Genomic DNA, 25555 nt, shown 5'->3' with positions numbered 1-25555 from the left:
ATCAAACTGGAAACTGGATTTCCAATCAAATCTCTTTGAGCATTTGAAAATCTTCACTGGCAGGTAGGTTCACATAGAAAAATTATCCAAAAGAATGAATGATGCTATACAACAGACAAAGATTAAGCGCGTGCCTGAACACCTTGCTTTTTAACTTACTACCTTAGAAGCTGAAAGTACTCCTTTCTAATAAGCATCTATACTCATTTCTGCAGAATTTACTTAAAAATAAATGCTAATCACTTCCATGTTTCTCATGTCAGTGAATATATTTATGCTTTGTCACTGTGTAGCCCATGCAACTGACTTAGAAAAAGCAGAAAGAGTAATATCAAGGCAACATAGATTTACAGGAATTGTAACTTAGTCTTGCATTTAAAACCCTTAGAGAAAATAAAACATGCAATTCACTGTGATCAAGCATATAAGTATATACATACATATATATATATATCTCCTTTTTAAAAATAGGGAACAAGTCAGGAAGGGATTCAGCCATATCCTACAAAAGGCTGGACATATTTCAGTCCTTTTTTTCCTGCATTTTTTTTTCCTTCTTAATGTAAAAGAGCAGAGCACAACTTGTAACACAATAAAACATAACATTTCTTTAATTAAAAAAACTACAGTTGGGTTTATTTTTGGCTACGAGAAGAAAACAGTTTTACAGCGTGTACCCCATACAATAATATTATGGGGAAGGGCCTTAAGGATACTGTGCTTGCACTGAATGCAAAATATTTAATCTTTAGACACAAACATAATACATAGCAGAGGTTTAGGCTGGGATTCAAACAATTATTGAGTTTTCATCTTTTACCTCCTGTACATCCTGGCTTTTTGGCATAGATTTCAGCCACATCTGAACCAAAAATGCAGAGAAAAAAGTGGTTAAAACTAAAGAACTCCAGTATAAATCACATTTTGCCTTTTCCTAAAGTTTCCCTTCTGTTTCCTAGAAACTAAAAAGCATCTAGATATAAAATTCTGGCTTTGGTGAATCATAAATCCCTGTAAAACGAATTCAGAATTCAATCCAAAATGATGACACACTCATAGCTCTACACATTACCGTTATTATTTGGCTAGGCAGGGGACAAAAATCAAGCAGTAATTCTATCTTAAGTCAAAGTGCTAACATATCATTCAGCAGTTGTGGAAAGCAGGTGAATAAAGAGCAAAAACTGTCATTTATTGCTTTTTAGTGTACATATTACAGTAATGCCTAATTGTGTATTTATACTTTAAGATGGACTATACCTGGTAACCATCATGTTAGGCAGCAAAACATCAAATCTGATGTGTATAAAGATAACATCAGAATATACGTGTGGTTAAATGGAGTAAAGTACTGTATTACATTTGACAAACTTTGTTTTCTTTAACTTCTATATAAAGGAAATACATTTCACACACCTTTGAAATGTTGCTTGATCGACTTGTGGAACGCCCTGGGGATTTGTCATTCTGGAAAACAAAATTAAAAGGTGAAGAAAGTTATGTCACTCAAATTCCTCCTAAGCAGATTTACTCTTTCTGCGATTGTGAGTGCGCACAGTTTCTCTTCCTCTATTTTTCTTCAGTATGGCTACTGACTGGACAATGGAAGACAGCTCAACAAACAAACCATTACAAGATTCATGCAAATTACACCAGTAAATGTTGAAAAATGTTCTGCAAAATGTTAGCACTTAATTGCTGATGGTTTATTTTGCAGGGTTTTTTAACAACATTTTGAGTGAAAGATTAATGTATCATCACAGCTTCTCATGAAACCTGCGGATTCTTGTATGAAGAGGAATGTTTCATGACAAATAAAAAAACCCACCTAGTTACACTGACACAACCCTGATTAGAAAGTTGAATTCCTCCTTTCAGGAAAGTTAAAATGGAACTAGATGAATTCCTGGCCAGACATGTTCTGAGAACAACAAACTGTAACCAGTCATAGATGTAGTTCAATTTAACACCTACCCCACATCCCTTCTCACTCATGCAAAACCGTACAAACCAACACCATCGGCTGAAATCCTACGTAAATAAAGTAGATGTTGAACAGCTACATTTCTGTAGCAGAATTTTATTTTTTTTTGGTAAAGCAAAATAGGAAGTAAAGCAGTTGTTCAATAATTTGTTCACTATTTATACGTCTCCAGGTACAGATTCAGCTTCATTTACACTGAAATGGTAAAAGGTATTTCAGAAACAGCGCTCATCCCCTTGGTAAATGCACACAATGAGGTCATGGAAATGTTTTTCTCAACACTGAGAATACAGATTCAAACACTCCGGTGAAATCGTCATACAAACAAGACTGATTTTTACCTAGGAGAGATTGAAATAGATACCTTTGGTGCAAGTTTGTTAGACAAGTTATGTGGGGGAACAAACCCCTAAGTAGACCTTCTACTTGCGCAGCTGAATTTGCAGTGCATGCATACAAGTCTATTGAAGACTTACAACTTGACTATGATCCACCCCTCCTCATCCTTCATTTAAATAACTACAGAAAAATACAGAAGCTAAAATTTCCTGCTCCATTACTGTGCATATCTAGTCTAGAAATTAGTATTTCCCCAATAATTTGTAGCACATGACAGTTTTGCAAGGGCAAAAATGACAGAAAAAAAAAACAACAAAACAAAAAACAAGCCTTAGGCAATTTGTCAGCAAACGTTTTGGAAAAAAAACACTTTGCCATTTTTATCTCTAAAAAACTGCTTTAATCTCAATCCCAGTAAGCACACCCATACGAAAGATATTTTCAAAACTACTTGCTGTTCCACACATTATTGTATCTCTCTTCCTTCAGACTTCAGGTAGTTTATTTTTTTGTTCCATCCCTAAGCACCATCATTTTTTTGCACTGAAAATATTAATATACTGAACTATTTCTCTTTTTACTTTGCCTTCACTAGCACTAAGACACACAACAGACTCTTGCCCTCAAAAAAAAACAGCACTGCTGAACTCCCTGACCATACATCACTCTCCTTTTGATTCTACCATACTGGGTAATTCTCAGGACTTAACCACCTTTAGGTTTGTGTCAGGGTTTCTTCTTTTTTAGGAAGAATTAAAAAAACCCCACAAAAATAATTCTTCAAATTATACATTTATTACATCACGTCATTGAAGTTGGCCCCGAATTGAACAGAGAAGTGAACCTAATGATTCCTTCTCACCTGAAGCATTCTATACTTCGAATATTACTTCTGTGATATATTAACCACTGTAGCTTTGGTAATAAATTAATAATTCCTTATCCTTTCTAGACAACATTAAATATATAAAGTTTCAAATGTCTTCATTTATATCTACAGAAAATACACTTCGGATATACTGGGTCAGCATTCAGGGCAGCTCTGGTTTGACCTCAAAATAATAGAAGTTATGGACCCATGAAATTAATTTCCCTTTTGTGGTTAGAAATTATGAACAAGGATCATAGCTGAGAAACTCCCTGCTAAAACCATGCAACCTTTATGCTCCATCACTTGGACTGAAGAAATGTTTTGTATTTTCTGACAGCGTAGTGAACTCTGGAACTGTAACTTACTTTCTTCTAACAATCTGCCATTTGAGATTAATTTTCAAAATCTGTTTCCTGACTACAGCTCTCTAGGCTTTTTACATGATCCATTCTTCACTATGGCACATATCTTCTTCACTTTAGTTACCACAAGCTCCTGACTTTCTGACTCCCAGTACCCACACTCTGCAAAGTACTAGCTCATACACTGAATGGTCTACATGGACCTGGCTGGCTCTACAGCCTTTGGAAAAATAAATAAAAAATTTAATCATTATTTCCAAGTTCAGGTATCTTGTAGTGATTTATTCTAAAGAGCATATAAATAAACCACAAAATGTTGTTGCCCTATTACCATACATGAATTGAAGCTAGAATTCTTTATTTGAGTTCACATTGAACTTGCATGACTGTTCATACAAAGAAAGAACAGAATAGAAAATTTATGGCAAAATCTCTTATGAATGTGTCTTTAAAGAATGTCTGTGTGCTTCTGTTTTAATGGTTTATGTTTACAAAATATTCACATCATTAAGAACAACTGATTCCTTTTCTTACTGTAAGTGAAGAGGAAATACATTGAAGAACATTTTTTCCGACAAGCTTGCTAAACACTATCAAGAAACGTATGTTTAAACATCTATACATATTTTTGTGCATTAGGGAAATGCCTTAGCACGTTCTTCCAATCAGATTATTTCAAATTAAATAGATTTGCACCCTTTAGAATTAACAGTTTTCAGAAGGACTTATTTAATGTCTACAATGTCTTGGTTCTTGATTTCCCCGAGTTTTCTGAATACACATACAGAGTTCTCGCCCTTTAGCTAATATGCAGAGATCTCTCTTGCTAAAATTATCAATCTCTTTTTCCCTCCAGTCAACTGTCGTGGTTTAAACCCAGTCAGGCAACTCGTTCACTCACTTCCCCCCTTCTTGCCCTCCCCCTACTCCCGGAGGGACAGAGAGGAGAATCAAAAAGAATGCAACCCCCACAGGTTGAGATAAGAACAGTTTAGTAACTAAGGTATAACACAAATCACTACTGCTACCACCAATAATAATAATGATAAAGGAAATAACAAGGGAAGAGAATACATCACCTCACCACCAGCCAACTGATAACTCGCCCCCCCAGCCCAGCCGAGCACCGACCAATACCTCCTCCAATCCCGCAGTCCCTAGCCCTCCCGGTTACATCCTGGGCATGACGTGCTGTGGTATGGAATACGTCTTTGGCTAGCTTGGGTCAGGTGTCCTGTCTCTGCCTCCTCCCAGCTTCCCCTCCTCCCTGGCAGAGCATGAGGTTCACAAAGTCCTTGGCCAAACCAAGACATCCTTGTTATCAGCTCTGTTCCCGAGCTGAAAGTCAAAACACTGCACTGCACCAGCTACCAAGGAGAAAAATGACTGCTACTACTGAACCCAGGACATCAACAAAATAACAGAACAACTGCTCCCAAGACTTCTCCTGGCCATGATAGATACGCGCTTCTCAGGTTGTATGCTGTATTATGCAGTCCAGACTGAAATGCCTCTCCTTATTTACAGACATCCTATATCACCAACTTGTCATCTCTCTTGTGTTTCATCATGCAAACACTCATCAGGTATCTCTTCAAAACTCGGTTCCTGTAACTATTCCACTCAAATATCAAGAAAAATCAGTCTGTGTTGGTAAATTTCCTGAAAATTCAGTAAGATGTAATTCAGCCTTCAATATGAATTCTGTGAGGAAGACAAAAGAGAAATAATGGCATGAAATTTCAGATTATGACACATTAATGAAACTGCTTTGAGAAGAACGTTACATGTACCTGTCCAACCACATCCTACCAAGAAAACAACTGTGTAACATAACAGGTAGTAATAAGAAATTCATAAATGCTGCGGTGAACTGTTCAGTCTCATTCTAAAGAGCAAACTGGTAGATCAGCTGCTTGCTTTCTGACTCGCACTAAATATTTATCCACATTGTTAATGATTTTAATTCTTGTTAGATAGCATAGTGCATTTTAAACAAACTAAGTCATTTGTCTGGTTTCTTCCCTTTAGCTGTCCCTTGCTTTGCTCTGGCCCTGACCCAGCAGCTTGCTAGCGGATTGCACTCCATCTCTCTGAAGAGACACCATCAAGAACTAATCACAGTACCTCAGCTTACAAGAGAATCTTAAGCAACAACTTGTCACACACGTACATTCTACCTACTCCCCACCACCAAAAAAAACCAACAAAACTTTGCACAAAATAATTCACCTCTGTTTTCTTTCTGTGAGCAAAAACCTTTGCATTCCAGTGGTACAACGTGCCGCTTCACACATCTGCACACAGTCCTCAACCTTAAGAATCCATAAATGATTGGAGAAACAAATTTTCCTCTAGAAGTGATATAGCAATATATCACAAAAATAAATGTCTTCTAAATATAAGCACAACACAAGCCAAACAAATGTGGTTTTGCCCGTCTAAAGTCCCTTTCAATCTAGTACCCTGTCACAGCATTGACACAGGAGTCTCCTTTCAGCACTTTTTCACTTCTGGAGTTTAAACGGGAGCAGAAATTGCTTTCACTTTACATCTTGAGCTATCAGATATGTAGATGATCTCAACTAGCAACATGAGTCACTTATCACCCGGTTCTTATCTCTAGCGGGCTAGATTCCTTTCCTTTCATATCTCATACTAGCTCGCTCACATCAGTCTCCATGGACTCAGTGCAGCTGCTTTCATTTTTTTAGTACAAACTGCTAATAAACATGATAAATATATCAGAATCTGATCCATCATCCTTTTGAGTAGAAAATACTAATTACAATCCATCACAGGCCAAGATGAGTCAATAGTATGCTTGCTGGGACAATATAAGGGTTTCACAGTGATGATTCTACCTGCAATTACATGGACAACTTCCATGTTACAACACAAATTAGTAAACAAACAATATTTGTCACATACCTGCCTTTGATCATGACATAAGCAGCTATCCAGAAGCTTTTATTGGTATAAATGTCTAATACTAACGAGAATGAGGTATGTGCTGAACCCAGGACAGGCTATGATGGGGTTAATTTTCTTCACAGTAGCTAGTATGGGCTATCTTTTGGATTTTTGCTTGACACAGTGTTGATATCACACGGATGTTCTAGCTATTGCTGAGGAGTGTTTACATACAGTTAAGGCCCTTTATGCTTCTCATCTCGCCCCACCCGTGAAAAGGCTGAGGGTACACAAGAAGTTAGGAGGGACACAGCCAGGACAGCTGACTCCAACTTACCAAACAGATATTCTATATCGTATGGTGTCATGCTCAGCATATAAAGGTTAAAGGAACAAAACTCAATATAAAAAAGGCTGGGATTTCACAAGATCAATATGTAAGGGTGAGCAATAGCTGTACAACAAAGAAGCCACACACAGCAAAGGGTTTTGCTCATTAGTACCTCCTGCTTTCTAGTAGCAAAATGAACTTGTTCGTACTACAATTAAGATAACCAGGAACTAAGAGCTGGAAGTGGCTCTCATTTCCTTCAGCACCTGTAGACTAAGAGGAGCCATTTGATTCAGTTCAGAGGCTGAAGAGCACATCCTTTCCCTCACTGAATGCAAGGCAAGAAAATAACTTAAATCTTAAACAGCTCTAAGAAACATCTTCCACATTTTCCTGCTGCAGGTTATGTAATTCTTCATCCAAGTCAACAAAATGTTATGTCTGAGGCACTAAAATACCAAAGAGAATTGAAGGGATTCATAGAAATAAGCATGAATAAGAATTACCAGGATTTTGCACTCTTCACTATAATGCACCACATTTTTGATAAATCTCTACACTGACCTCTATTAGGTGGTGAAATACACGTTTCTCAGGATAGACAGGCAATAAGCAATACACTGTGTGTGGCAACAGCCTGGTGCCAGTGGATCTTTCTACCTTCTTGATCTAGGTCAATACTGATTGCACCTACTGGCAGAGAGGTTCATAGAACTCTTCAAAAACAAACCTGTGTTATATCACCCAGCTCATTTCCAAATAATACTATCAGTCAGAAACTATGACCACCAGTATCCTAACCAGTCTCTAGGTTAACATACTTTAGCAATACATAATTTCACATGAATGGTTTCATTATTTAAGTCAATGTGAAACTTCATATATTCCTAGTTTCACCACTGAATTATTCAGCTGACTGACAATATCAGGGTTATTTTTTTTTTTAAATAACCAGCCTTCATTTACCCTTTTTTCTTGCTTTAATCTTAAGAAAAATAACAAAATTTTAATGCAAGGTTGTTCTCTATGACTAGGTATTCTAAATCACTTAGTATGCAAAAATACACATCTAAAATAGTATCTGTCCTTGTTGACTCAGAAACTGCTTGGTGTAACCAAGCATCAAGCATAACACTGTGTGAATAATCTGCTGTAATTAGCTACCTTTAATCTTCAGTTTATACCTTGGGGGAAAAAGAGAAAAAGGCTGCCAAAACGATAGTTTCTAGTAATACTTTTCTAACAAGATACGAGTGATGCCTGTCTTTATCCAATGCTGACTACACAGTTAAAAATTAAAAGCTGCAAAAATAAGACAATGGACAAGTGAAACTTGCCATTACCTTCTTATTAAAAAGTCACTGGGAAAATCATACGAAGACTATAATTTAAAAATCAACTAATACATTAGTCTGTATTCTAATGACATACCTTAGCTTGACTGAGACGCATTCCATTTGCAAATGGAATTATATAAAAAAAAGCAAAGAAGGATAATATTAATTACAACCAAAGAAAATATTACAAAATAAATAAAAACAGAACATGACAAATACAAAGGAAAACAGATGGAATTAAAAATAAACATAGGAAAATATTTTCCAGATTCTGTCAAAATATAGAACCATATAAAAAGTAAAATTTTCCTTCAGGCATATAGGCATTTAAAAGAAATAGTTATTTAGAGTCAAAAAGGTAACCTACAGGGAGAAAGATTAATTGCATAAATTCACTCTTGTTAGTTTCTCACCAGAGAACTGTTCTCATATTGGTACTCAATACATGGCTCTGACTTCTCTGACACAGTGTCTATAGAAGATATACTTGTCACGTTTAGAAACAAATCTTGGGCTACAAACATCTTACTAATGTTTTTATTTTCCACTGCTATTTGCCAAGATACTTCTCTTCAGCAAAAATACAGAGGTTTTTATTATTGCTATATCAATGTCTAAGTACAGCCTGCTTAATTTCTACCATCCTGCTACATTAGTCACAGCACTTTAGATACAACAGGTAGCAATATAATTTGTGATAGATTCCCACATGTCAAAAGCACCTTCTGCTACTTGGTAATTATAAACAACCTGCATGATTGCACTAACGATTTACATTCATTTGTTACTGGAGACATTTATGGGGATTTTGTGTTTGGGTGTTGTTGATAAAGATACCTTACCTGGGAAAACTGCAAATGTTATTTTTATATCCTTTTTTCTTGGCATTATTCAGGTATAGAAAATGAAGATAAGGACCGGTTTTATTTCCCCTCCTATAAAATACAAATGCAGCAAACATTCTACAGGCTTTACTTTGTCAATCTGTTTTGCTAATGAACAACTGTCAATTCAGCTTTGTCTTATTACTTCTACATAGGTGTGACACATGTCACTGTACATCTCTTGGGTTTCAAATATGAAATAAACCAACTATTTAATTATCACTTATTTTCACAGTGCTACCCTCCTTAAATGGGTTTGACACACAGAGCAAGAAAGTGAAATAGAGTCCTTCTCACTATGACATCAAATTATCTTTTTGTCTCTCTTCTGCGATGAACAGAAATGGAACACAATAAATTTCACTGCAGCACTCATGTCAAATTGTTCTGTCATTTACACATTGCCATCATTTACAGATAATGTATTTACACGTTTCCATCCTCAATCAATGAAGATCTGTTTTTTCATTGTCTTGTACGGCATGATAGAACTTTAGTACACTAGCCACTATATTTATCTTCCAAAGCTCCCAGTGTATCACAAAACTTTGCTTTTCTGTAAGACTGAGACTTAAGACAATTGGTTTTTTCCATCACCATGCTGAGCTCCAATTAATGTTTGTTCAGTTATGGGCCTGAATTTTTCTCTAATGAGTGAATATTTTTCTCTAATATTTTCCTGAATGTTTTTCTCTAATATTTTCTAATTATTTTTCCCAAAGAGTGACAACCTCTCTCATATTTCGGAACGTTTCCCCAAACTCCTGGTCTCTGCAATGATCCTCTCTTGTAAGAACACTCTTGGTGGTCCGTATGTGAATTTCAGCAAGCACTTGTAAGAAGTGATGACTACGAATTACTCTACAAGAAAGTGGACATGGTCTGTGGACCATGTCATCCGAGTTTTAATCAGATATGCATTCAGTTTTCTCTGTTAAGTATGACTATATGCAGGGTTTTTTTTTAATTGAAAAGACAAACTAACTTGTTTCAGAAGCTGGAATTCAGAGGTCATTTTGTTGTCTGCCATTTATTGTGACCTGCTGGATTCCAGTCAATTAGTACCAGAGATGAAAGACTCTGTGTGGCCAAGTATTTGTCTAACAGCCAAATGTTTATCAAAGGGCAAAAGGTTATTTAAATACACAAAGTCTAAGTGCCTCAATTACAACAGAGCCATAAAACGTTACTTGAATATATGCTTATATTCAAATATCACCAATCTTATACCTTTTATTTGGAGTTCTATGTCTTCAGTGTCCCTTTAACTCAAACTCCTCTGAGTAAAATGGACAATGAAATATCTTTTTCCCCTGTCCTCTAAAGGACATCTAAACAACTAAATCTTTTAAAGTACAGGTACCACCTTTCACTGGCCAATTTTTTTCATTATTGAGCCTAAATCCACTGATCTCCAATTGTAACAAGAATAGGAGCAAAACTATACATAAGTAAGTACTGGATCAGAAGTCCTAAGTGCTAAGTAATAATGCTAAGAAAAAAAATAAACAGAACTGAACAAAGAACAATACTGTTTGACAATGCATCTGGCTCTTAATATCCAGCAAACCTGTATCTTGAGAATCTCCATGTGCATAACAGAGATGTAAGCAGAACAGTAGAGGTCACAGGGAATACTGATATTAGGTAAGAGCAGGATTACAAGAATTTATGTTGAACCCTTGCTACTGCCAGATGCAGATGAAAAATTAGAGATGTTACCACCTGAACAATTTAATTCTGTAACATGTACCTGTACCCATATTGAAAGGCCCATAATTCTTAGTGTTACAGGCTTATCATGACCCTTACAATCACAAGCTGAAATAACAAATGTAAGCACAGCACATGAAGGAATTTTATGCCAGTTGATTCCACGATGCACATAGATTTCACAGATACATTCATCAGCGTCTTTCCTCACTATTCTGGAAATCCCAAAATTCATTCTGATGCTAGATTAACAGAGGTTAACAAATAATTAAACAGATCAGGGCTTATTGTTTGATTTAATTATGCACCTATTAGTTTAATCATTATGTAGTTTGTCATTTTCAACATAAATTTGAACATTACAACTCCTTCATCTTTAAAAACTACATCTACACATCTTTTAAACACCTCCAGACATGGTGACTCAACCACTTCCCTGTGCATCCTGTCGCAATGCTTGACAGCTCTTAGGTGAAGAATTTTTTCCTAATATGCAGTCAAAACCTCCCCTGGCACAACTTGAGGCCATTTCCTCTTGTCCTATTGCTTGTTACTTGGGACAAGAGATCAACCCCCACCTCATTCCATCCTTCTTTCATGTAGTTGTAGAGAGTGAGAGTCTCCCTGAGTCTTCTCCAGGCTAAACACCCCAAGTTCCCCCAACCGTTCCTCATAACAATTGTTCTCCAGACCCTTCACCAGCTTTGTTGCCCTTCTCTGGATCCACTCCAGCACCTCAATGTCTCTCTTGTAGTGAGGGGCCCAGAACTGAACACAGGATTCAAGGTGCGGCCTCACCAGTGCCAAACACAGGGGTACGATCACTGCCCTGGCCCTACTGGCCACATTACTGCTAATACAGGCCAGGATGCTGCTGGCAAGCTTGGCCACCTGGGCACAAGCTGGCTCATGTTCAGCTGGCTGCCAACCAACACCCACCAGGCACCTTTCCAGCTACTCTTCCCCAAGTCTGTAGCGTTGCATGGAGCTATTGTGGCCCAAGTGCAGGACCCAACACTGAGGTACTGAGTCTTCTCATAAATCAATAGTAGTATATTACTGCACAAACATAAAAAAGTGTCATTTACCCCAATCTTTTGAAGAGCTCACATGACAAAGACTAGAATCTTTCTTCAGTTACATCTGGAATATTTTAAGGCAGCAGGGCTCAGGATCCGGGACACAATTTGTTTTTCTCCACTTTCTGAAATAGTATGTTCCTTAGAAGACGGATGCTGTAGAAATCACAGTTAAATTGAGCTTATCACAAACCTACCTATTGTAATATACTAATTTATTCTGTCAGGGAATGAAGGGAAGCTATTATACAAAAGCTTTTTTTGTTTATTCTTTGTAGCTACCCTAATATTTCATTGAAAACCTAATTCTTGATTGTATCTTCTACTTCAAATAATTCAAGTAAAAAGAAGTGTGGAACATAGTATACACTTATTTCTTAGCAGACTTGACAGCAAGTCATACATATTCATAACAGAAGCCTTCTAAAGGTCTTTTATTCCCAGACAAACACGACCTATGTATTCCATATCAAAGATGTGCTGAGAGATGGACTTGTACAGCACACCATTTACTGATTACTCCTTCTAGCAGACTTTGTATTATAACAGAAATCTCTTGAATGGAAAGAGGAACACCAAATGGGAAAGAAGGATAAAGTTTGGGGAAAACAGATAAGGAGGAGACTGCTCTAGGGAAGAGAAAATGCCACCCTAGCTTAGGTGAGGGAAGGTTTTACTGTGCAGAGCATAATTTCTGATTCCAGATGTGATCAATAAACAAACAGAAAAATAAAACCAAAATATAAGTGGCTCTGCCATGATATCTGGTTAGCTATGATGCAAAGACATTGTAGGCAGTTGTTAAATTCCTACTAGTCAGACCTTCAAGACTAATAAAAAAAGTCCCTGCATAATTTGGATAGACAATAATTCAAAGTTTCTGAGAGTGGCTATAAATAACTACTCAGCAGATTATAGAATACACTATTCTGTTAATTACTGCAAAGAATTTAGACTGTGCTGGAAGTAACATCCTGACACTAACTGACTAATATTTGCACACAAAATTCTGTGCATTTACGTCTATCTGTCTTCAAAGGCTCAAGCTGTTAAAAACACCACTGAAATTATCTAGTCTTTTATTCATGAAGCATTTTAATTAGTGTCTCGGTAGTTAATACCTTATGCTTTGCACTTCCTTCCATTACTCCATTCTTTTCTATTATTTTCAGTGCTTTCTCACCAAGGAATCCTGCTTTGCTTAGTCACAACACGTAATATGAAATAACATTATACAGAAATCACTATTGTCATTTCCAAAATGGATACCACACTTTCCCTCATTTCACTAACGTAGGTCACCAGAGTGATAAATGCTCCAGGTTTTTTAGTTTTCAGTCCACTTCCAGATTTCCAGTAGTCCCTGTTGGAAAGGATAACAAGTACAATAATAGTATTTTAAGAAAATAAACAATACTCTTCCACTTGTATCTGAAGCAGGTAGTTAACTGGTGACTAACACAGTGTTGAATGGAACCAGGTCCACTGAAGATCTGACTTATTCATCTCAGGTAGTGGTCCACGCTTTGCAATATGATGCTCATAAAATGTCTTCAGCAACATGTTATCTTTCATATTTTGGGGAACCAGGACTCCCAACACTGGCAAACATTGTCTTATACAGCTACAAAAATACAGATGGTATTCGCGTAATTCTCTTTAGATCTAAAAAACCCCATCTTTAGCTCAAACTGAATTTTTTTCCTTCATACAGAAACAGTACTCTTACCAATTGTTGCTGTAAACAAGCAGAACAGGGCTTTCACAATCTGGGAGGAGACTTTCAGTGTCCTTTCCAGCTAAACTGTGTGTGCACTGATTTTAAAAGAGGAATCATATAAAAAACTGTTGTTGTTGTGGAGTATATTTTCATTTTTTGTTGATAGTAAAATTTCTCCATCTAATCACAGTGTGAGGTTGTCCTGGTTTCAGGCTATATTCAGAAGTTCTGTCAGTTCATCCTTATCTTCCCTGCTCAGTTTGTCTCTAATGTGGATGAGTTATATGTTGTTGTGCTTGTCTGGATCACAGTTCAGTGGTTTTAGCACATCTATTTTCTTTGAATGCAAAAGGTTAATTTCATTCTAGTGTAGATTACATCTGAATGCTGACCTTTGCAACTGGAAAAACAGGTAGCATCATAGTTTAATTAACCTCCCAAACGGATACATATTTGAAACATATGCAAGAAACCATATGCTTTAAATTCTTCTGGGAGCCACGTAAGAATGGTGAATCGCTGATACCTGGAAACACTGGAATTGTCCAGAATGAGACAAAAGGAGATTTCTTTTGTATTAACTAGGATAGGCTGAGAGAATTTGGATGGCTGAGATGTTCATGGGGACTGTAGCTGTGACTTTCTTTTGCATACACAGATAAAGTGGCTCTTTATATACAGAGGTGCATATGGGAGAGAAGTCATGTACATGCCCTGGCTCTCCCTCATACAATAGATAATCTTACATCCCTGTAGCTACTCTCTTGTTATGATTTTTTCTCATGGTACAATTGGCCTCTGCAATTAACTGGAATAAAGAAGTAGCACAGCTGGATTTTCTTCCATTCTCAGGTTTGTATATGAGCTGCTCAGTAAGAAACTCCACAATATTAAGGAGAAAGGAAGTGAGATTAGCCTGTAATTGCAGAAACATCAGGGGACACTTCCAGTTAAAAAAAAACTTAGATGAGCCTTGCTGTCAGTCCCTCAGTTCTCTCACTGCAAAAACCACCACCAGGGGCCCTGAATCAGCTATGAGACCTGATGCAAGGAAGAAATTCCCATCCTGCCTCTGACATGGTCTGTCAGTAGCAAGAATCTGTTCTTCCACTTTAAGCATGAAAAGAAATGATACTTCTACACCACTTCAAATCACTTCTGCGTGCACTCCTGCTCTTTAAGTGCCACAGTGGATGCAACTTTGAGTTCATATTTATATGAACTTTTTTTTTTTCACTTTTTATAGTGCACTTCTCCAAGGGCTAGAATTGGTACATGTTCTTTTGTGGTACTAAAAAAAAACATGACATGAAACAGGACCAGAGAATTAAAAGCTGTATGTCTTCTACACGTACTTACTGGAATTTGAGAGCAGATGTTGGGATATCTTAGGTTCCCTTGCATCCTAAAATAAATGTAGTCTAATCTCTGTAGTTTATTTAGCTATTTAATATAGCCCAGCATCCATTAAGGTGCTCCCTTTACCAGCTGTGAGACAGGCATCAGAGTTGTGCACTGATCTCCATGGCAACAAGCTTGTATATTTGGCAACTAAATAATCCTGGTAAATTGAGGGTATTTTCCTTTCTTCTCTTACTCTCAGGCACTTTAAAATGCATAAAAAGAAAAAAAAAAGGAAATATAATAAACAGCTCATGATATTTTTTCATGATGAAAATGACACAAACCAGAACCACCATGAAAAGGCAGTGTTTTTCAGAGTTACTTATTTCAACGAATTAATTATGACAAAAATCATACCTGTCAAATGAACATTAGCTCGTGAATTGCTAGTGTATTAAGTATGCATTTGCAATGTATTGTAAACTGCCAGCTCCGCCATAACAACCACTGTATTGAAAATCTGAGATACAGTATATTGTATACTTAGGGTAGCCAAAAGAAGAAAACAAACCACACACACACACAAAGGGAACAAACCAACCAACAGAACGAAACACTTTCCTCTCAAAGGTTCTTTGCCATTGCAAATTCATCCTGGCTCCCATGAAAAATTATTTTCTTATTGACCACTGACCATCTGTTGTCTTTCCCTCTATTATGGATCTAAGCTTCCTGTGAGACAGTTCATCAATTGAGCTAACCAAGGCAAGCAAAAATTCATTTTTGGTACCTTTGGTATCAACAGTTATGGAATAATTGTTGAGCAATGGGTGGCCTACCCAGGTCTGACCATGCTTCTGCAGCACTTCATATCCTGCTTACCACTAACAACTCAAATTCAGCTACAGCAAGTTTTAACATTCCAGACTATACATATACCTATTGAAAACTGCAGAAAAATTAACAGCAATATTAATCCTTCCTATAGCATTCACAATTAGCCATTGTCTGAGACAGTATATCAGCCTACATGGGCTTTTAAATTTGTCTTCATTTGGACCTTCTTACCTTAATAGACATAAACTGGATAGTTATAAGACTGAAACTTGCCACTTCAATTACCAATATGGGGATAAGGTAGGACATTTCACACAATTCAATAGAACTGTTGTACAATATTATGTATGACAGCATTTCACTAATTCAGTCCTGGAAGATATCATCACTTCATGTAAAGCAACTTATTTAGCTCCCACTAATTTAAATAATGGCTCCTGGAAAATCAACAGCTCTGAAAACTACAAGGATATCTTTTTTACTGTAAATGTGAAAATCTACAGTATAACAAACCTTTTATGAATTCAGACTGTCTGAGGGTAAGACGAAATCATGTGTGATCTGAATCCTAGACTGTTAATTCATCTGCATTTGGAAAAAATCCTGGCGAGTAAAGAGAGTCCATGTATACAAGAAATAAAAATTAAAAGGACTTGAGACTTGGACCTTTGTCTATAGCTTTGTCCACATTTTTTCCTCACAGAATAAGTTCAGAGTAAATGAAAAAGTAAGTCCTTACCTGTGCTGAATAATATTTTGAAAAATTACCATTCATAACAGAATTAAATTCAGCCATTTACAATAGCTTTGCAAAAACACATAATGGAACTTGAATTATCTTTGATTGCATTTTTAGCATCAAGTTAGATGGCTATTTTGCTCCTAATGGAAAATACAGATTTAGTAGGGCTAGTTCATCTTCTGTCATTTACATTAGCCTTCCATTTATTCCAAACACGGCTTCCAGAAGTTTATTTTCTTCCTTTTAAACCATTAAGCATATTGCTACACAAGATACTTCAACTCTGACAGTATGATCCCACTACTTAGTGCTTGATAACAAGATCTGTCTCAATTACTGATTACCAGAAGAGACTGCCCAGTAAACCATGAGAAATTTGATAAACTATAAATAAGTCAAAGGCTCTCATAAAAAACCCATACCTTAGGCGTAAATAGGAGATGAGATAAATACCACCTGCATTTTTATAGCTGTATAGGACAGTGTTTGCCAGCGTTGGGAGGCCTGGTTTCCTTAAAATATGATAGATAACATGTTGCTGAGGACATTCTATGCGCATCATATTGCAAAGCATGGACTGCTACCCGAGATGAATGAGTCAGATCCTCAGCGGACCTAGTTCCAGTTGACACCGTGTTGATCACCAGTTAACTACCTGCTTCAGATACAAGTGGCAGAATATTATTTTCTTCAAATAGTATTTCATATATTTTCCAACAAGGACTGGAAATCTGGAAGTGCAGTCCGTACATAGCATCATGCTTGTTTTTCTATAAACTAAATTATATCCTGTTAAGTCAACTTGACCCCTCTGGAATTCTAAATTTTCATGTCCTTTCCAGCTGAATATCATCTTTACATTCTTACTTAGATCATAGCAGAAAATACTGCATTATGAGAAAGTGTTGTGTGACTGCTATAGCTGAATCCAGGACAGAAAGTCAGAATACTCCTATACCAGCTTACTATACCATTCAGTATGTATATTGCCTTCTCTTATTACTGAAGTAACATACATTTATCTCTGATTGAGCTGAATGGTATTTCCAATTTTGTTACTCGGGGGGGGGGGGGGGGGGGGCAGGTTTTTTTTCAGGCCTTCAAGTAGGCTCAGGCCCCAAGATTTAATCTAGGTCTTTCCAAGTCATAATTTTTAAAATGTGGCCAAAATATATAAAGCGCTCTAGATGCCTTGTTTAAGGTCTACTACTGATTTACACAGTCTTATTACAGTATCTGCAGTGTTATTTACCCTTACATTTATTAGTTCCACTGAATATGGTTTTTAATCCTGAGGAAAATTTCCCCACAGAGCTCATAACAGCACACTGACAATTTTTCTGAAAGAATAAAACCTGTTTTAAATTGCCATATCTAATTTCCTGTATTTTCATTGGTGAAAAAAACCTCAAAAACAAATCCAAACCAACCAATCAATCAATCAAAAAAACAAACTGTAACAACAGCAAAAAAGCCCTACCTGCCTTTGCACCGTTGTTTTTACTTTTTTTTTATCATGTACCATGAAAACTCCTTAAGGAAATTTCAGCTTCCATTTCTTTTACAGAGAGCAACTAATTTCTAGATCAAAACTTTGGTATTTTACTTGCCTGGATCTTTCCTTCTTTTGACATTAAAATGGTAATTGCTATTCTTATTAGAAGATATATTTTTTAGCACAGTATTTTCTATAAGGCAACTTTAAATCCAAAATCATCAATAGCAGGTTTCTTTATAATCTTTTTCTTAAAAGACACTAAAAGAAAGATGAATGTTTTCTGAAACATATCAGGAAAATGTTATCGCTAATGTGCTAGATACTGATGAGATCACATCTCTAATAGCATACACAAGGACAGACACATAAAGATTAATTGAAGCTAGAACAGAAGCAGAAAGTCCAGTAGAATAATTTGAGAAGTAGAAAGCCTATTCTCCAAGAGAGGCTTAAAGAGTTTGACTGGTTTAGATTAGCAAATGATGCTGAGATTGGATATCTGCTATGAATAAATAAGTAGATATGCAGAGATGGGAAAATTTAAGATAAGCCACAGTTCACATAAAATAAATGGGTATAAAAGATCCACAGTGTAAATTTAGGCTAGACATAAAAGATTCTTAATAGCTAGAAAACAGCTAGAAAAACAACTTCCCAGTAAAAGGAGAAAAATTTACATGCTAACCAATAAGTTAAAGAACAATATGAAAATTGTAACCATGGGTGACTGGGCTCAATGATGGAGAAAGTTCCCTCTAGACATATATTTTTAGCAAGAAAACCGTAATTTTTAACATCAGATATTTTGATAAGAAAATGTTTCAGAAGCATGATATAAAACTACATACTGCATCTGAGTTGTAAATCTAGTACTAAATCAAAATTGAGATTAATAGTTGATTTTTTCATAATTTGTGTGGGAGGTTTCCCTGCCCATGGCAGGGGGGTTGGAACTATATGATCTTAAGGTCCTTTCTAACCCTAACTATTCTATGATTCTATAATTTATTATCTCCTGTACACTGAATGATGATGACTTAGGGCAATGTAAGATAGGTAAGTCCAGTTGGAAAAAAGGGTGCTTGGTCATTCAGGATGTTTCCAAACAAGACTGTCACCTCCTGGGTCAATCTTGAGCGACCAATGTCCTGAACCACCTGCATGCAGAGTTGGGTCTGCAGCTTCCAGTGCACCTTATCACCTGCCGTTTCGTCTCTCGCCTGTCACTACAGGGAATAATCCCTTAGTATCAGCAGAAATTACCCCTTTCCTTAGCCAGTTTCAAAATAATTCACAAACACATCATTTGCATATTCCTTGACTTCATATCTCCTCAATGTTTTCAAAACCACTTGAGGACCTTAGTCACAGAAAGATTTTTTTTTTTTCTGATCTGGCATTACACTGCCCATCTAAAAGGCTATTTCCATTCATCGCTAGTTTTTCTTTCCCAAATACATTTGTGAGTTTTTCATCTTGCCTTTCTTAAACTAACCGCTGCAACAGAACTGAGCTTCAAAACTGTGTTTTTGAATGTTCACTCTAACGCAAAGTTTCTGCTGGAGTTTCACTCAACACAATTCAGGTTTTTTGTGCACTCCATTTCACAGGCAAATTAAATACTTCTGCACTTCTTCTATATTGCTTCGGCTGGTCTCTAAACATGGTATGTTGCTAGGGAGGATTCAGAGAAATATCTAGCAGGTTCTCAAGTGTGATTTAATTATGTTACACTGTTCTCTTGATGAATGAATCTGGTATTTACAGAATATCAGATTACAGAACACTTTAACAGAAAATCAGTGATTTTCTGTTAAATTTTAAAACTAATTACTAATATTTCTAATAAATATTAATTTCCAGGTTTTCTTTATCATAACTGTCAATAAAAGTGGTTTTATACATGTCCTGGTTTGGGCTGGGATAGAGTTAATTTTCTTCCTAGTAGCTGGTGCAGTGCTGTGTTTTGGCTTTAGCCTGAGAACAGTGTTGATAACACACTGATGTTTTTAGTTGTTGCTAAGTAATGCTTACTCCAATCAAGGACTTTTCAGTGAGAAGCGAAAGTCAGGAGGAAACAGAGACACAACACTTGACCCAGACTAGCCAAAGGAGTATTCTATACCACAGCATGTCATGCCCAGTATATAAACTGGGGGAAGTTACCCAGAAAAGCAGATCACTGCTCAGGTTGGGCTGGGCATTGGTTAGTGGGTGGTGAGCAATTGTATTGCGCATCACAGTTGTTCATTGCTTTTTTTTCACTTTTCCCTGTTAGTTTTCTATGTCGTTTTCTTTGTTTTCCCCCTTATCATTATTATTAGCATTATACTGTTCTTTATTTTAGTTATTAAACTGTTCTTATTTCAGCCTGTGTCTTCTACATTCCTTAGATGGCAGCCGAGAGCATGGCTGCGTGGTACTCAGTTACTGGCTGTGGTCAAACTATGACAATATAGATACTGTTTTCATTCAAAATATTCCCTATAATAACAACCTGTTATTCCCAGCTATGACAAAACACATTTAAGATGCTTCTAATAAAATTTTATAACACTATGAATCCTTGACTCCCCTCCTTTGAAAGTGACAGTTAATTCTGTTATTTGAATTTTACTCTAAGATCTTAATATTTAAAGGTACAAAAATAAATTCAATTATGGCCTGCTCATTTTTAAATACTACGATTTGAGTAAATATGACAAACTGGACCCTTCTAAGAGAATCTTGGTTACACACCTGAGACACTGAGACTGGCTCTGCTGATTGCAGTGCAGGATTTGTACATTACTGTATTATGTCCTTTCTGTGCTCAGCATTCTGCTTACTGTTATCAACCAAATGCAATGGTGCCACTGGTGGTTCATTCAGACTTGATTCACAATAGAGAAAAGAACATCTAAAATTCCCCTTCAATTTGGTAACATCAAAAGCTCAACACAAATCTACACATTTAGTGTAAAGCCCCAGCTTGAATGACCTAAATTACCTATCATTTCAGTTTCATTTATTTCACTAGTAAATTGAATCCTGCTATGTGGGCATATATAGCCACGTAATTGTAATGAAGTCCTTGTAATACTGGAAATACAAGAATTAATAGAAAGTGCCTGATGATATGCTCTTGCTCCTAGTGAATACTACCACCAGTGTTCATCACGTGCAGCTTATTGTCAGAAACCTGGAACATGCACATGCCCTGAAAGCTCTCAAATCTATTCTTAAGTCAACCTCTGTTTAAGAAAAAAAAAAAATATAGCAATGCTGCACACAGCCTACCCCTAGACAGACATCCTTGGCACGCTGACAGCTACTAAAATAAGAATAGTCATTTTTAAAGTTGATTTTTAATTTTTTTTTTTGTAAAAAGCTCATTTTGCTTCTTCAGAAATTCCATGTTCATGAATCACTCTGCAAATTCCTGTGCTGATTGAGCTTAAAAAGGTAGGGAGTAATATTTCAAAACTACTCATTATTTGCATGGATAAATTTGGAAACACAGATGCTCTTGCTTATCCCATGGGGACACTTGTAAATTTCCCCATTAGTAGTAACTGATGTAAAATTTTTATCTCAGCTTATTATTCTCAGCTAATACCTGAGTATTAGAAAAGGGAACTCATAAATAAAAGTAATATATACCTAAGTAGTTTAATGATACTGTTCTTTTTAAATTACTTAGGCATTACATGACCTAAAATAGAAGGTGTTTGATCATACAGCTGGAAGTAGCTTTACTTATCCTGCAGTGTTGACATTTTCATATACACAAATTACCTGGTATATGTTCATATTTAGCAATTTAACAGGAACTTAATATGTTTGTTTTAATTTATTTTTTTTAATTCACTATGTTACTGGAATTACAAATTTTTATAAACTCTTACCGTGTATTTGATAAAATTAGTATTATGCTTAACAAAAACATTGACATGATAATTCGGAACTGATGAAACCTAACATACTTCAGCCTGCATACAAGAGAACAAGAAATTATCAAATAATTATACAATTATAAAAACCCAATTATGTGATTGCCAACTGTAAACTATTAATGAGATAACTGCTTGAAAATGCTGCATTTACACATCCCAATGTCTGTGGGACAGAAAACAGAAAAAAAACACATTAACATTTGACCCAATATTTAAAGCCTCAAGCTATTTCTGAAACAGGCTGAATGTTTCAAAAATGCTTGAAGAATCTTTGACAAAACCCAAGCATCTCATTTCTGAGGATGTACGATTCCACTTAGAAACCTTACTTTAAAATACTCTGAGGCTGCTGCCATAAGATAACAAAAGATACAATTATTCACACAACTAATAGGTGGCATAAGTAAAAATATGCTTCTAAATGCAAGCATACCACTTAGAGGACTGCACAACTAAGAACAGGCACAAAAAAGAACATAAATATGGAATCGTACAAAAACTCTGTCCTGTGACAGCATATTCATTCTCTATGCACTGCTAGCCAAAAAAAAAAAAAGCCTGAATATCATGCCTCCAAGTAAGAGATAAATAAGTTAAAATGTGTAAGCTAAACAGGTCACCTGCAGATCCATCTTCAGGACTAATCTGACAATACTCTTTCATATACAGCCTGCATTCAGTCCTTTCCCCCTCCACAACTACACATCTTGATCTCCACCCTTTTAGCTTTTTATCACATTAAAATCACATCAAAAATTTTAATTATTATTTTCCAGACAAAGTGGTTGCAATGATAGTATGTGACTCCACTAAAGCCTTTGAACATAAAGCCTTTTCTACCTTTGCACGATAACTCAGCTGTCTGCATAATTCATGATGACAGATGAAAGACTACTTCCCATGCAAATATGTCAGGCAGAAAAATAACTACTTTGAAATGAAACAGAGTAATATTTAGATCAGACTTTGGTAGTTAAAGCATAAAGCCAAATTCCTAGCAAGTGTTACAGTACTCACATATTGCAGAGAGCCTGCAGAAATTACAGGTCAAATTCAGCTCCACACCAAACGCAAAATTTCACTTAGCTCAAAACCAAAATTTGACTTTTAGCTAAGTGTACTGTGCAATGCCAAAAAATCCAGTACACTGTAAAAGGTACATAATGCTGAGACATCCCAAAATCAGGTTATGTGAGGCACACCAAATACTTTTTAAACACTTATGATTATTATGCACTGCGAAATTTACAGAAACAAGTGAGCATCTGTATTAGCATTGCTTTTCATACAAATATAGCTCCACGTTTGGGAATCACAGAAGATATGTCTTCAGGTAGAAACATGAACCTTTTAATTTCACCTTTGCTTATGCCTGATGAGAGAAACGCTACTGTCAAGTACCTAAAGAGCTAAACTTTACAGAAGTTTGCAAACAATTTTGGGTATAAAATTATGAATTGAACTTTCTGCATCTATTCAGACAAAGCTTTTGGTATTCAAGGACAACCCACTCCTCTAGAGACTCTGCCCTTATTCCAAGAACCTTTCTAAAATTCTTTTTTATATTTACACTAAACTCAGCAATATTTATTTACTACCATTCCCTTCCTCAAGCCCCTCAACCATCAAATCAGCAGCCTAGGATAAAGCTGCTCTTCTTTTCTGCCTTTGCAAACAATAGTGGAAGCAACATCAGAGCAACCTCTATGAAGATGAAAGTTGAACAAGAACATGCCTGGATGGGAATCCCAGATGAGCATTCTGACTGATCATCACAATGTCCTTGCCTCTCATTCCTGAAGTCACTAGGCACAGCACCAAGACTACAGAGAATGTTGGGATCTGCCAAAATGGAACAGTTAACGCCACCTTCTACCCTTCCACTCAGCTAAATATTCAGCACCCGTGAATGTGCTGACAGATATCCTCCTGCTCTGGTTATTTGGGAATCCGCTGCAGGAAAACCTGAAGTTAGCAGTAGCACTCTGCTTGATATGCTTTTGAAGGAATTTCATATTCTTTAGACTTCTGACAGAATGGAAGAACAGAAATTAAAGCCTAATTAAACATAGTTTAATTTCTTTAATTGTGACTGTCAAAGGTTGAGAAGGCATAAACTTTCAGGTAGCATCAACAAGTTAAAATGATTTTTTTCCTTTGCAAAATTCACACAGTAGCCTCAAAATTGTTCAGAAACAGCAAATAACATGCTAGGCCTCAGGGGCTCTTCGAATTTTTTTAATTGGGCTATAAAAGAGGCATAAAGGGCACTCTTTGTAAAGAACCCATATCAGGTTTGATAATTTATTTCAATATGCATCTAAGTAAGAGCCTAGGGATTTCATTAATAATAACAACATGCAATAGTTCTTCACACAGTCAAGTAATTAAACATTGGAACTCTGCCAGAGAAATTGGTCAATGTTAAAAATTAATGTTCAATGGACATTAAAAGGAATGCAACTAGGGAAATTAATGAAAATATTTATCAATTAATATTATCAATGTTAAATACCCTATATTAACCAATATGGAGGAGGAGGGCCTGTTACCACATATCTCTTCAGGTTTGAGGAGCACATCACGGAAGTATTGATACCTGTGCTCTTCTACAGGCATCGGTCATTTTTGAAGGAGGCATGACACTGGGCTAGATTAATCATTTGATAACCACCTCATTCGATAACCACCCAAATAATTTGATTTTGCATGAATTGAGCTTCAGAAACCATTTTTTTGTCAACTTTTTTTTAAGGCAACAGAGATGTAAAGCTCTCATATCTGAATTTCATTATTGCTTTCCAGTTCAACCCTTTGACAAAAGAGAAAAACAATTCCAGGAGCAGCATAATATTCCAATTTTAGGTGTACAGTAAATAATAGAAACCTCAGTCATATTGCAGCATCCTTTACTACCAAAAATGCAGTTTATGTCTTACATTGTATAATAATGAGCCTCATAAAGAAATGACACTTGCAGCTATAGCAAGAAGTAAAACTTCATCTGAATTACATACTTACACAGAATCATAGAATCAACAAGGTTGGAAAAAGCCTTTAAGATCAAGGACTGCCAGGACCATCACTAAACCATATCACTGAGGGCCTTGTCTACACGCTTTTCAAATACTTCCAGGGATGGTGATTCCACCACTTTCCTGCGAAGCCTGTTCCAATACTGAGTAATGTTAGATACTTCTCAGTGTTTATATATAAGCTGTATCTACTTCCTAACATGAGAACAAGTGAAACAGATGAAAATGAACGTTGTAACTGCTGTATGTCCAAGAATTCAGTAATGAATAGTGAACTGTCTTGATTTGCATTTTCAGAACAATGTATTTGAAAAAGATAAATTAAAAACCACATCATAATATCTGCTGGGAAAAAAAACAAAAATAATAATAAGAAAAGACCTATTTTGTAGACCTACTTTCTTGTCTCTTGCTGATCTCTAAATACTGATTAAGCCCAGGTTTGCTTTTCTTGGATCAGACAAGATCATCCTTGGTTGCAATTAATCCTTTTGCAACCAAGAAGACTACTTGGATGAAAAAGGAGAGTTGGGTGCACCATGAGAATGAGTGATGAATCTTTAATCACTGAACCTTTACAGATGATTTTTGTAAATAACAGTTTTGCCCAAATCTATTCTACTCTGATAAT

General features: G+C 36.2%; 1 protein-coding gene across 5 annotated transcripts in view; it reads right to left on the bottom strand.

Moving 5' to 3' along the window:
* The window catches only part of MARCHF1 (membrane associated ring-CH-type finger 1), a 157212-nt gene that overhangs the window by 46475 nt on the left and 85182 nt on the right, over window positions 1-25555 (bottom strand). For 4 of the 5 annotated variants that reach the window (XM_061475525.1, XM_061475515.1, XM_061475552.1 and 1 more), the window contains one exon: window positions 1417-1467. The exons of the other annotated variant lie outside the window; for it this stretch is intronic. Coding sequence is in view for 2 of the 4 variants with exons in the window: in XM_061475515.1 (XP_061331499.1) it covers window positions 1417-1467 (51 nt within the window). In the remaining 2 variants the exon portion in view is untranslated. The remainder of the gene's footprint in view (window positions 1-1416; window positions 1468-25555) is intronic. 5 annotated transcript variants of the gene reach the window in all.

The sequence above is a fragment of the Pezoporus flaviventris genome, unplaced genomic scaffold (assembly GCF_033815535.1).
Source record: "Pezoporus flaviventris isolate CSIRO_AGI_PZ_B2104156 unplaced genomic scaffold, CSIRO_AGI_Pfla_v1 ptg000002l, whole genome shotgun sequence".
Classification (NCBI taxonomy): domain Eukaryota; kingdom Metazoa; phylum Chordata; class Aves; order Psittaciformes; family Psittacidae; genus Pezoporus; species Pezoporus flaviventris.
Note: the sequence above shows the minus strand (reverse complement) of the source record. Positions and strands in the feature narration are given on the sequence as shown.